This window comes from Erinaceus europaeus, chromosome 7 (genome assembly GCF_950295315.1).
Source record: "Erinaceus europaeus chromosome 7, mEriEur2.1, whole genome shotgun sequence".
Taxonomy (NCBI): domain Eukaryota; kingdom Metazoa; phylum Chordata; class Mammalia; order Eulipotyphla; family Erinaceidae; genus Erinaceus; species Erinaceus europaeus.
The window spans coordinates 132,315,741-132,330,223 of record NC_080168.1 but is presented as its reverse complement, the minus strand read 5'-3'; the positions used below and the strand labels follow the sequence as shown (position 1 = coordinate 132,330,223).

The 14,483-nt window shown below is 42.7% G+C and overlaps 1 protein-coding gene across 15 annotated transcripts in view; it reads left to right on the top strand.

Annotated features, from left to right (window-relative positions):
• Positions 1–14,483, top strand: part of ANKS1B (ankyrin repeat and sterile alpha motif domain containing 1B) — a 1,227,618-nt gene that overhangs the window by 458,155 nt on the left and 754,980 nt on the right. For all 15 annotated transcript variants that reach the window (XR_009550898.1, XM_060195606.1, XM_060195613.1 and 12 more), the window contains one exon: positions 1,681–1,861. Coding sequence is in view for 14 of the 15 variants with exons in the window: in XM_060195606.1 (XP_060051589.1) it covers positions 1,681–1,861 (181 nt within the window). In the remaining variant the exon portion in view is untranslated. The remainder of the gene's footprint in view (positions 1–1,680; positions 1,862–14,483) is intronic.

Genomic DNA, 14,483 nt, shown 5'->3' with positions numbered 1-14,483 from the left:
AATAAAAATATTTTAAGCCAAAAAGTAGTTGTACTTTAAGGAAGAGAAACTATGATAATCTTTATTATAAAGAGAGCACAGTTAGCCTTTTTGTAACTAACATTTTAATAATATTTCAGTTATATAAATTAAAGGAATAGAAATAAGAAAGCTTGAACAGTCTCTGGTAAAATGTACACAAATATGAGACCTGAAAAACTGCTATTTCTGAAGGACAATGTTAGAATCTGTGACAGGCAGGAAAGAATTGAGTATAGTTAAAACTGGCTTAAATAAACCACAATATTGCTATCGGGAACAATATATTACAGAGAGTATAGATTGTATCTGCTATTACTCCATGATTTTAACTTTTATGTCTAATTGACTTTTATTTCTATTTGGGGATTAATTAAGATTCTTATGGAAGAAAATTAAAGTTCACTGTGAATATTAAAGTTCACTGTGAATATCATGTACATCTTAGATTCTAGAAAATGTTTTTAGATAACATTACATTTAATTCAGCTTATAAAATTCCAACACATGGTACTTGGGAACAGTACGTAATGCCGCCAGTTCCTTAGATGATATAAAGAATCTCAAAATGGAACCACCTCACTTCTGTTTCACCACTGCAAGGGACTCTTGCAATCAGATTTCCCATCCTCAGGGTCTGGTCAATGCCAGATGCTGAATACATGTCTTCTGAATGAAAGGTGATTTACAACTGCATTCCGTGCTGGGAAATTGTGCCGATGCAGTCACATCTGCCAAGTTGTCCCCTCAGGCTACTGCTAGTTCGCGAGAGAGTTGGGACATTCTCGGAGTGCCTGTTCCACCATGTTGTGCCCTCAGAGCATTGTCTAGATCCCCACGATATTTGGAGAGCTTTGGTTACTCCTCCCCCCTCCCATTCTCACGAGAGTTATCATCCTGTCCTGGAGTGCTCTGGTCACTCCTCCCCATTCCCATTCTCGCGAAAGCTACTCCTATAAAAGCCCTTCTTCTTCCGCACCTCGCTCTCTTGCCAGCGCTCCACTCCGGTGTTCAGACGCAGGAAAGGTTACTGCGTGAGGCGGCCATTTTCGCTACCTCCACGTGGCCCAACCTGCTTCTCTAGCACCCAACTCTGAGGTGCCAGCGCAAATAAAGATTTGTGTTCCCTCTTCGCTCCGGACTCCCTCTCTCTTCTCTGCGGCCCACACAACAACAGTTCTGAAGGACAAAATGGCACACTATATTTTTATAATCTAGGTAAATACAGCAAAAAGTTGTATATACTGTACCAACTATGTCACAATTACTCTTCTCATTACTGAGTCCATCAAGTAATTATATAATAATATGATAAAACATAATTTCATTTTCAGTATTAAAAGTATTTGCATTCTCTGACAATGACTTAATGAAAGTGGAGCCTCATTCTCCATGAGCCCATGTGTGTTCAGAAGGAGCCCATGCCTGGGGTTCAGTACTCATCATAAGTTTCTGAAATTCTTAAATTTGGCATTTAATCTGTGAATTTATGTTTTGAAAGTGAAGCTTGTGGGAAAATGGTGAATGTCTTGGAACTTAATAAGACATAGTTGCATTTTCAGTATTAAAAATCAAATGATTAAAAAAAACTACGTAGATGAAGTTGAGGGCTGAGGATGAACATGGTCACAGTAATACTCTGATCGTGCTCTTTTATTTCAGCCGAAACAACGGACATCTATTGTGTCAGCTCTGGATTTTCAGCGAATGAATCACAGCCAAGAATATTTTGAGATCGTCACAGCTACAGAGTGTGCAGCTCTCACACCCAGCCCTCCTGCAAGTCCACCCACCTCCTCCGTGGGCACCACAGGAGTCAAGGATGAGGGCACTGGTCACACAGGTAAAGTGGTTCATGTAGCTGTGTTTTTGAACTTAGAAGATTGAAGTGCATTGTGAGTTGGAAGAGAAGAGGGCTTTGTACAAAGAGCGTTGAGTTTTTTGCTCACTACATCTGTAGCAGTGTAGGACTTTATGCTTTTTTGTTAGTGTGGGTGCTTTGTGAATATATTAGTAACCTTCTAGGTCATAGGTATTAAAGAAGATGACTCACTGTCATGATGGTAGTGAAATAACCCAAGACCCAGAACTCTCCGAATGTTCTTACCCCACAGATGTTATCAGCTTATCAACATACAACTTTCCTAGGAGCCTGTGTGAGACTGGAGAACGCTGATTGTCAGATACTCCTGAGCTGGGCAGTGTGTCAAAAGCTGACTTCCCACCCATTAAGTGTAAGGCAAACTTAAAAAGGAGGAGGGGAGGGGAACTCTGCTAGAAAAAGTGACTGACCGTGCCCACTAGTGAAAATGCCCATTTCTCCCAACCACATTTCAAGTGTTGCTTTGGTTTGAGGAGCAAAGAACCAAGAGCAATGAGAAACAGAAACTGCAGAGCCTGCTTCTCACATAGACTCTCCCATGATCTGCACATGGACCTTCCTGTGGGGATTCCATGAGTCAAATTGGCACAAAGCAGAGAAGCACTTGCCATTAATTTATATGGAAAGATTTAGAGTATCCCTCACCCTCCAAAATAACATACCAAATCATACCAGATGACATAAAAATCCTAAAATCCCAACACATCCAGAAGTAGGAAACAGGATAAACACTGTTGGTGTGAAGTTCCTGAGCTGGGGGGTGGGCCACTTGCATTGCTCTGCTGAGCACAGCAAAGGTGAGAGTTCTCTTCAGGGGCTGGGTGGTGATGCACTTGCTTAAACACACATATTATCATGTGCAAGGACCCCGGTCTGTGCCCCGTCCCCACCTGCAGGGGGGACACTTCACGAGTGGTGAAGCAGGGTGGCAGGTGTCTCTTTCTTTCCCTCTCTATCTCTTTCCCCTCTAAATTTCTCTCTGTCCTATAAAGTATAATAGAAAGGGGGGAAAAAGGAATTCTCTTCAGATTTCTTTCAGTCACCAAAAATAGGTACTAATGTAGGTTTTCCATTCTAAGCAAAGTGGTCTAACTTGAACTTTAAAAAAAAAAAAGCAGTGAATATCTATTTCTAATTTAAAGTAAGTGAATTATTCAACTCCTTCCCTTCAAAGAAATGGTTTTGTGGTGACTACTATGAATTTTAGAAGCCTAAAAGCTGGCTGGGGAGATTTCATGGGATGTTTGTTCTTAGTGTGTGTGCATGCGACAGTGTGTTCCTCTGGCAGGGGAGACGGTGCACTAAGAGAGCAGCTGTGATAATAAATGACCTATTTGTGGGACTTCACTTTGTGGACCATGAAAACCAACACTATTTAATATTATCATAATTGTTGAATATTTTACTACTGATAATATTATTTGAAATCCAAGTGAGTGTAAGATAGAATGAGCCTACTTCACTCTGTACTTAGGCCAAGATAGTTTGCTTTTTCCTAGAGTTGTAAGTATAATATAAAGGATAAGCCTACAGTTCATATTAGGAGATGAGTGCATGAAAAACAAATTCATCCTGATAATAATGCCATTTGATAGAACAAAGACAAACGCAAGCTCAAAACTGAACCATAATCATTAAAACAATTTGAATAACTGACCCAGTAAATTTACTATGACAGTGGCCCATTTCAACAGTAGCCAGAGTTGTACTTAACAGTTCTTAGCTGAAAGGTACTGAGTTATGTTATCTAATCATCAACATATGAATTATAAAACAAAAAGAGACTAGACAGAACAACTTTTAAAAAGTTTTTATTTATAAAATGGGAACACTGACAGGACCATGGGATAAGAGAAGTACAATTCCACATAATTCTCACCACCAGAACTCCGTATCCCATTCCCTCCCCTGATAACTTCCCTGTTCTTTATCCCTCTGGGAGTATGGACCCAGGGTCACTGTGTGATGCAGAAGGTGGAAGGTCTGGCTTCTGTAATTGCTTCCCCGCTGAACATGGGCGTTGACAGGTGGATCCATACTCCCAGCCTGCCTCTCTCTTTCCCTAGTGGGGCAGGGCTCTGGGGAGGTGGGCTCCAGGACACATGGTAGGGTCGTCTGTCCAGGGAAGTCCAGTTGGCATTATGGTATCATCTGGAACCTGGTAGCTGAAAAAGAGTTAAGTTAGAAAGCAGAGGAAATTGTTGACTAATCATGAACATAAAGGCTGGGATATTGCAGATGAAGATTTGGGGTCTCCATTTTGGAAAAAGCTAGTAGGTCTATTTTAGGTCTATTCCAAGGGGCCCATGACCCAACTAGTTTTTGCCTGAGCCTGACACCTAACATGCAGGTAACCTAAGCTATTGTCTGGGGGGGGGGGGGGGGGATGGTATCATAGTTGGAAAAAGGACCAGAAAGCTGAATCAGGGAAGAGAGTAGCTCCCTAATATGGGGAAAGTATCTAAATATTGTTAACTCTAAAGATCATCAATTTTATCTGGGGCCCATATTCAGCACAGGAGCCTTTGTAACCTCTGCATCCCTGTAGGTCTGAGCTCACATTTCATGATCACTGCTAGGAACATTCTAGGCTGTGCCAATTTCAGGACCCATCATCCTCGGGTGATAGGCAGAGTCTGTTATCCAACCCCCCTTCAGAGAATGGAACATTCCTACCATTGTTGATGCACATTGAGGGCCAGGTCTGAGAACACCTACTGGGCTTGAGCCCACTTTGCAATGATATTAATAGGTTTGAATTTCCCTGGAAAGATCCCTGGAGTACTAATATGTAGTAGGTTTATTCAAGATGAGGGGAGAAGGAGGTATGGTGAAATAATCTCACAAAGCATGAAGATATTTATGTATTTGAGAGATAGAAGGGAAGAGCAATCAACAGGCTATAGCTAGTTACTGGGTGTGCCATGGTAAGGGAGAAAGCTCAAGGCAAGTGCTGATGTTTCTGGCTTAAATTAGATGAGTCAAACCTGTCTTCCTTTCCCGGAAACATGAACTATTTGTCAGACCTGTGGAGAGGAGGGGGGATAGATCAGGAAGGAGCCAATAAACCATTTTAAGAAAAATGATTTTTACTCAGGCTGTAGTGAGAGCCATTCAGGTCTTCCAGAAGGGTGACATTTTAGAACTCCTGTCCTGTGAGAATTCCTCTGTGGGACTGAGAACGGACTAGAGAAACAGGATGAGAGCAGAAGCAGAAAGCCAGTGCTGAGGCTTTTACAGCAATCCAGAAAGATGAGAGATGAAAGTATCTTTGAGTAAAGGCGAAACAGGCGTGATGGAGAGAAATGGTAAGATGTTGGGCACATTTTTAAGGTAGAGCCAGTCGAATTTCATAGTGGAATAGATGTCGTCTAAGGGAAGATGAAGAGTTAAGGAAAACTGTAATGCTGCTTGTCCTCCTAAACCACTGCAGGAATACATTTACTCTCATGGGGCATGCAGGCAGTGGACCAACACCAATGTGTGAGGAGATGGCTTGTGAACAGAAGTACTGTGGGTTTGTTTTAAGCTTAAGGTGCCTATTACATATCTAATACGTGCGTCAAACAGGCAACTGAAGGTCCATTTGAGAGGAAAAATAGAGTATCATGATTATATGTATGATACATAGAGTTCAGAGATGAAGACCAAAAATCTGAGCCTAATGAAAAGTGGAGATAAGAGGCAATACCGATACAGCGGACTGAGAATAAAGAGTTTGAGCAGGTGGAGAAAATCCATTAGATGAAAAGAGAGCTATAAAGGAGCTAAAAAAAATAAGTAGCTAATGATGAAATTTTCTAATGGCTATCAAGGGAGGGGATTGGATAGGGAGCTCTAGGGGTGGGCATTGCATGGAAATGTACCCCTCTTATCCTATAGTCCTGTCAATATTTCCATTTTATAAATTAAAAAGAAAAAAGAAATTTGATAATGGTGTGGCTGACAGATGGCAGGATGAAGGCTAAGTTGAGACTGTTTAATAGCTGACGTTCACAGTGGTTTAGTTGGAATTCTTGTCCCAGAGACCTGTTGCTGTGAGTTTAATTAAGCTTACAGAGGGCAAATACTGACCATCTTTAATGTGATTTTTTAAAAAGAGGAATTATGTTGATGTCAGGAGATAGCTCACTCAGTCACACTGTACCTTACTGTATGAGACCCTGGGTTCGAGCCCTGGCACCGCATGGGACCGCCATGAATGCTACTGGGGCAGCTCCATAGATGGTGGGGTGGTGCGGTGGTATCTCTCTACTCCCTCTCTGTGCATCTCCCCCACCCCCTTTGCAGAAAGCAAAGAATGAAAAAATCAGCTGTTTAGGCTACTTGTGCTTGTGCAAGGCCCTTGATTTACTCACTGTCATTGCATAGTCAACTGAGTAAGAACTATTTGCGACTGGCTGTAGACAGGAGTGTGGAAAACAGGCAGGATTCATCAGGCGTGCCTGAAGATGCTGGCAGGGGTTGGTTCTATATGATGGGCAATCTGTTGTTTTCTGATTCATAGAGAATCTGTCATATACTCTCCATAATTTAAAACAGAAATGATGGGAGAGCTAAGAGTTTGAGGAAAGAGAAACAACAGTCTGTGTATGGACAGGGAGGTAGCAGTGTCAGGATCTGTTCATACTAAGGTTCACTTGAGGCTCAGACGCTTGAGGTTACTCATTGTGTCTTGTGCTTCTTTTCTAGCCCAGTTCTCAGAGGCCACAGATACAGAGTGTTTAGAAAGTTGAGTTCTATCTAGGTTGTGGTTTTGCCTAATTGAAAGGCAAAAAGATATGAATGCAAGGGCGTGAATACAGTGTTGACTCTGCACTGTAAGATGGAGAAAGAAGTCAACAGTGGGGATAGTTAACAGTGGAAATTCCAACACTGAGCTGTAGATGCTAGTGCTCAGGGGGCTGCTGGAGCCAAGGTGTTGGAGAAGTGAAATGGAATTATGGGGGGTGGGGATTTAGAAAGGATAATGCATGTGGAACCCGGAATCATTTTAATTCTTGCTATTCACAGGACTATGATCATGGGAATGAATAGCTGAGTTAGTTTAACTCAGTACTTAACCAAGTTAGTTAACCCAGTACAACAAAATCTCGGGGTAAGAGTTTCATATAAAGAATAATACTTATTTTTACATATATCTCTATTGCTGGTATTTAAATTAATGTTCCTGCTTATTTATGGAATTTTGATGAGATGAACTTTGCCCAAGTCCCTCTCTTCCCGGAGGCTCCCTCGTGTTGTTCCCTGGCTGGCAAGCTTTCTCATCACATGTTTCAGTCAGCATTGTTCCCCTCCTCTTGCCCACCCTGAATTTCCTTCCCATAGGGAACTTTGGAAGGGCCCGAGATTCCCCCTGCTAAGGCTGTGTGTTCCTTTCACACACAAGTAGAATTCTGGATCTATTTTCAAGAGCCAACCAACATTTCTGATGAATTAGAGGTAAGGAATGAGAAAGAGAAAACCACAAAGGCGCGTGCCTCAGGGATTTCTGTTCCTTTTGACCTTTGTAAAGACAGAGTTGGTATTAATTGAGATGAAAGTGCTCAGTTTGAGTCCTTTAATTTGGAATATCATTATAGATCCAAATAGATCAATAAGTCGGTTGTCAAGACGATGATTTTCACTGGTATAGGAAGGGGTAGGAGGGAGATGTACAGTGCTTATCTAAGTATTAAAGTAAAGGCTAACGGCTTATAGACACAGAGACGGCACTTTGCCTTGCAATGAGTGACTTGAGTTCCAAGTTCTTCAGTGAGCATGCTCTGCACACGTATATGCTAAGAATGCCTGCAGAGAAAGAAGCTGCAGATACACAGTAATAAAAGATCCTTCCTCTTCATGGAAAGTGTTTCCCAAAGCGTCCCATGCATTGTGGATCATCTTCTCAGCTAAGCAGCTTTGGGCTGCTGCTAGTGAGCTAGCTTCTTGGGGCAACTTCTTCTAGTTTTGTGAGTAGCTTGAAGCCATCACTTTCTGCTAGTGAAAACTGCTAGGGGTGGGAATCTGAAAAGGAGTGAGGTGGGGAAGTACTCCTCCTGTGCAGGACCATGAGCACAAACAAAAGCCCTAAGACGCACAGCAGCATGGGATGCTCTTCCGCAAGTCACAGGAGTAGGAAGATGGCTAATATCAGAACCGAGACGGTGGTGTGCACACAGCATCGGTGCTCCCCGAGGACCGCCAGGAGGCAAACACAGGCTTCCTTTTCCTTCATTCACTCGGACTGCAGCCAGACTGGTGAAGTCAGGGCAGTGCTGTGCCGCAGCCATAGCACACAAGACGGGCGGGGAGGCTGTGGTCTCCAGGCATCATGAAGCCCAGAGACAGGCTGCTGGAAGACCTTTAGGTTCAAGCTGAGTGGCTGGCAAGATAGCTCACTTGGTAGTGTGCCGCTTTCTCAGGTGTGTGACCCAGGTTCAAACCCAGCCCCTTCTTCATTGAAGGAAGCTGAAGCGATGTGGTCTGTCTCTCTCCCTCCCTCCTCTCTCTGTCTCCCTCTGCTCTCCCTCCACCTCCATCTCCCCTCCCTTTCTTTCTTTCTCTCTCTCCTACTATCTAAACAGTTGAGCTGAGCTCCAGGGTGAGTTGATATGCAGGACATTGAAGTTAAGGTTTAGAGAGAACAACATGTACTTTTATTTTCAGTGCTTATTTTTCTTAATTATGCGAATTTCACAAATTACTTGAATTATTGACTGTCACATCCACTGCTTTAAATAGACTAGAATTTTAGATATCTAGGAAGAAAGCATACTGATATCAAATGTCATGTATGTGAAGGAGTAAAAATGTATTCCCATCAGTTCTTGATAAATCATGAGATGCCCTGTTATGCTTCTATCCTTCATTTTTTATTAGTGATTTAATATTGGCTTATAAAATTATGAGATAACAGGGGTCTAACTCCACACTGTTCCCACCACCAGAGTTCTGTGTCCTTTTCCCTCTGTTGGAAACTGCAGTGTTTCTGTTGGAACTCTGACTCCAAGTCACAGATATGGGCTGACTACTATTTCTATAACTACCTATATTTACATATATTTGCCCCCCCTTTCCCTATGGTCCTGCCTTCTCTTCCTTTTTAAGTCACAGCTACACCCATTACTACTCCTGAATGTCTTTCTTCTTCTCTCTCTCAGCCCCGATGGAATTAGGGATCAGAGCCTTCTGGTCATCTTCCCTGACATTTCTTCCCCTCAGGCAGTTTCTGCTTCCTTTCTGTTTTTCCTGTTTCTTCTCTGGTGTCACATGATTTTTTCTTTAGTGCCTTTCTATCATAAAGCAAATCAGACAAAAGCCAAAATATTAGTTAGTAGATGCTTGACAAAGAAAATCTTTGCTTTTTAATAGTTAAAACTATTAAAATGTCATGTAGTTGAGATGATGTGATTTAACTACTGCTAGACTTGTTATATTGAGTGGTATTAATAGAAATATGTCTACTGATTTATTTGGGTAACATAAATCTATTTATTCAGTATGTGGCATTATGAGAAGGTCCAGTATGTTGTGAGAATATCTAAGAGAATGACTGATCTCATCCAGGGATCTGCAAAGCTTTGACAGGTAAGAGCTGGCCTCAGAAAGACAAAAGGAGGGAGTTGGGCTGTAGCGCAGCGGGTTAAGCGCAGGTGGCACAAAGCACAAGGACCGGCGTAAGGATCCCGGTTCGAACCCCGGCTCCCCACCTGCAGGGGGGTCGCTTCACAGGTGGTGAAGCAGGTCTGCAGGTGTTTGTCTTTCTCTCCCCCTCTCTGTCTTCCCCTCCTCTCTCCATTTCTCTCTGTCCTATCCAACAGCAATAACAACAACAATAATAACTACAACAATAAAACAACAAGGGCAACAAAAGGGAATCAATAAATAAAATAAATATAAAAAAAAAAGAAGGACAAAAGGAGTTCAGCTAGGCCAAGGTGGGGAAGGATACTGATGCCTTAAAAAAGAAAGTCCCCAAAACCTATACTTCCCAGAAGATGGTCATTCACTTCGGTAAAAAAAAAAGAAAGAAAGTCCCCTATGGTCGCGTGTGAAACTATAGATCCCAGATAAAGAGCAAGAAGAAATGCCAGAAACTGAAGCCACAGTGAAGCAAAAGGCCACTTTATGGGGTCTTGTGACGTGTCAGTATCTGAATTGTTATCCTAGGAGGGAAAGAAACACAGAGCAATGAGACACTGCTGGAAAGTTTGTGAGCAGAGAGAAAAGACCCACTTTGCATGTCATTATCTTGTGACTTCTTTTCTGTGAAGTAGGAGAGTGACTAGTGAAAGCAAAGACCAGACAGCTGAGGAAAGAGGTGAAATATGAATTCTTTACTTATTTATTGGGGTAGGGAAAGCCAGAAGTCCAGAGAGTAGGGGGAGATAGGGAGACAGAGAGACACCTACAGCCACTCTTCCCCCCCTGTAGGTGGGGACTGGGGACTTGAACCCTGGCCCTTCTTCTTCTTCTAGCGTTTACCCTTCTTCCGTAGCCAGTCAACAGCGTCAGGTTGAGCCTGATGTCCTTTGAATCTGGAGAGGTGGCAGTCGTTGACTATGTGGGTCATAGTCTGTCAGGAGCTGCAGGGGCAGTTCGGGTCGTCTCTGGCTCCCCAGCGATGGAACATAGCGGCGCACCAGCCATGGCCTGTTCGATAGCGATTGAGGAGGGCCCAATCATAACGTGCCAGGTCAAAGCCGGGTTGACACTCGCAGGGGTCTGTGATGAGGTGTTTGTTCTTTACCTCAGCTGACTGCCAGCTCTGTTTCCAAGAGTCTGGAACAGAGAAGTTCAGTGTAGGCGTAGGGGACCAGATTGGGTGACGAGACGTCAAGCGTTGAACAGGGTGGGCGAAGATCTCCGCGTATATTGGCAGGTCCAGTCGAGCGTAGACGTGGGAAATGAACTTAGATGATGTCGCATCCCGACGAATATCTGGCGGGGCGATGTGGCTAAGAACTGGCAGCCATGGAACCGAGGTGGAACGGATGGTTCCTGAAATTATCCTCATGGAGGAATATAATTTGGAATCGACCAAGTGGACATGGGGGCTACGGAACCCCGGCCCTAATGCACTGTAACCTGTGCAACCAAGTTCGCCACCACCTGGCCTCTGAGTTCTTTCTTCAGACTTCTAAGGGAGCTTTGGCCTGGGTGTCCTGAGTGTTCCTAGAAAGGAGACCAAATATTGGCCCCTCTCCCAGTGGTCTTGTGGCCTGGGGGGATATTGTCAAGCCAAAAGCATCTGGTCAGTGCCTGCACCTCTGTTTCTGCTCTCACCTCAGCATTTCTCGCTGATACGGTGTCACCTCTGAGTGGCCCACATCTGCCGCCTGTCAGCTCAAGACTCTTCTGCAGTCATCCCTCTCCTTGCCTAACTGGCCTCTGGCAACCTTCTTAGCTTCCAGCCCATTGGCTTGTGAGGCCTATTTCTGGAGGTTTCAGGAACTCTTGGGTCTCTGTTATGGTCAAAGACTTAAATCGTGTAGCTGGGATCTTACTAGCCTGTGTCATGAGGAAGTGTTATGCTCAGCATTGATAAGCAGATGGTGCCCAGAGCCTAGATGAGACTGTAGCACACAGCCTTCTCCTCTCCTTCATTCTTCCAATGCCTGTCCAGTACATACAGCCACACTAGACTTCGGAAAGCAAAGTTCAGCCCCCCTGTTAAATTACTGCCATCTCTCACTTGGACTTTTTCCTTTTTTAAATTTTTAGAGACATACATGTCTATGCTGGGCTTCTCATTAATTCTTCAGTAGAGGAAATGTGCTTTGGGGTGAATTTCACTAATTTGAGTGATATTTAATTGATAATTTAGCCTGTAGACTTTAAACTTGAGGCCAGATAGTTTTGGAGCTGCTGGGGTAGAGCATTTTTAAAAAATTTTTATTAGTGATTTAATAGTAATCTACAAGATTATAAGATAACGGGGGAATAGTTCCACACCATGCTCAGCACCTCACAATGACAACCACAATAGTTCTTCCAAGGTCTTAGATGTGGATTGACTTTTTTCCCCTCAAACTCATGCCTTTCAGTTCTCTGTATTCCGTGTATAATCGAAATGATCTGGTTGTTTTCCTTCACTTCCTTTCTCACTTCTCTAAACAAAATCACCTCCAGTTCCATCCATTTTGCTCAGAATGACACTATAGTCTGTTTTAGTTGCTGAATAGTACTCCGCTGAGTATGCATCCCGTAATTTCTTTACCTAGTCATCTGCCAATGGACATTTAAGTTGCTTCCATATTTTGGTTATGAAACTGGGGGTACTTATGTCTCTTTCAAATGTGAGAGGGATAAGAATTTGGGATGGATCTCCACCTGCAGGGGGGATGTTTCACAAGTGATGAAATAGTGCTACAGGTATCTTTCTGTCTTAACTAAATAAACTATAATAAAAAAAAATTTGGGATGGAGAAGTGGGTGGAATCTTCTGGGTTTGACTTCAAGTCAGCTGACTGCTAAGCATTTACCTTCTCCTACTGAGGACACTGAATCTCCACTCTACAACTCGGGGAGAGAAATATCTGATGGGTCATAACTTCCTCATGGAAGAATAGCTTTTCTTTGAAAGATATAGTCCCTATTACACTGAGTCACTGTCACTAATTGAAAAACCACAGGAAAATGTTTAATGTAACATCATAAATACTTAATAGATATAGCCATTCTTATTACTTGAATATTATAATTATCATCGTTATTATTATTATACCAGAACACTGCTCAGCTCTTTCTCACAGTGGTGCTAAGGACTGAACCTGAGACCTCTAAACCTCAGTTGTAAAAGTCTGGTGCATAAACTGCTAAGCTATCTCCCAGTCTTCTACGGTCGTTGTTAATATTGCTCTAGACAGTGCTTCACAAGTGAAGAAGGGCTGCAGGTGTCCCCTTGCTCCAGTCCCGTCTCCTTTTCTGCTCTCAGTTTTCTCTTTCCAATAAAATAATAATAATAAATTAATAATTTAAAATCTTACGAAAAATAACAATAAAAACTTTGGTGTTTTACTTGTTTCTTATAAGGTTAAAGCAGGGCATAGTGGTGTGTGTGTGTGTGTGTGTATGTGTGTGTGCGTGTTTCTCTCCAACAATTGACCGTTTGGCTTGTGTCTGCATCAGTCATATGTGAGACTGAGAACTTATAAGAACCCAGTGCCTTGACAATGAGCACTTTGAGCACATTGGTCTTGACTGGAATTCTGTGTGCAGACCGAAGCCGCTCTCAGAACGGCAGCCTGGCAAGCATCTCCAGGCTTGCAAGTGAACTCCCGCAGGAGTTTGTCACAGCACAGTTCTCCACACAGAGAAAGTAAAATGCCTTGTGAGCAGGAGACAGCAGGCCCCCTCAAACCAGCATTCACTCCAGGGTCAAGGATGTGATTTATGGATTGCTCACTGTCTCAGATCTGGAACAGGAATGGTGTATGCCTGTGCTCTTTTATATTAGCACAGATGTTTGTGTTCCTTTTGTTAACTTTGTAAATCAAGAACTGACTTTGTAAAGCTAATAATAGATTTCAGATTTCCTTTAGGAAAGCACACCAGACGTGTGAAAGGAAGCGTTATTAACTGAACAAAACTCCCGCTTGCTAATGATTAGCATTTTGACAAGCTGTGTCTTAGCTGAAGGATTTAGATCATGTGTCACATTACTGGAAGTGTCTTTATAATTCTTCTTGATTTCAGGACTAAGTAAATAATATTTACTTTAATTTAAATATGAAGGGAATCTTCTGTGCTGTTTTAGTCTTCTAAGCACATTTCTTCATTGACGCGCAGTAGGGCATTAATTTGCAAGTATGTTTTGTTTCTACTATTAATTATAACCCATTGGGACTGGGTAACATTACAATAAATAATATATCAAGTTCTCTAAAGTAAATAGTTTGTTACTTACTAACAATGTATTTTCTCACTAAAGCTCCCACACGGAAAATTTAAACTAGACTATCAAATTCAAAATGAACCTGAATCACCCCCACACCCCACATTTGATGTATTCTTTCTCAGGAAGTCATAGCTGTCTTTAAACTTACCTTTAATGCATTCAGGGCCCAGTGGCAGTGCTCTTGGCAGAGCACACCAGTTACCATGCCCAAGGACCTAGGTTCAAGCCCTCTGTGGAGGATGAAGAGAGGAAAGGGAGCTTCCTGAACAGTGAACTCTCTCTCCCTCTCTCATTCTCTCTCTCTTTATTTTTCATATTTTATTAGTGATTAATATTACAAGATAACAAGGGTGCAACTCTGCAGTGTCCCCACCACAGGAGCTCTGTGTCCCTAATCCCTCCATTGGAAGCCTTATAAGTTCTCCTAAGGCTGCATATACGGATGAACTATTATTTCTTCAACTTTGTATTTATTTGCCCATGGCTTTTCTAAGGTCTCATCTTCTTTTCCTTTCCAAGTCCAAATATACCTCCCTTTTCCCCTTCTCTCTCTGGGTCCTGATGGAGTTGGAGTTCAGAGCCCTCTGGTCATCTTCCCCTGACATTTCTCCCCCTCTGGGAATATGGACCAAAATTCTTTTTGGGGAGCAGAAGGTCTGGCTTCTGTAATTACTTCTCCACTGGACATGGGTGTTGGTAGGT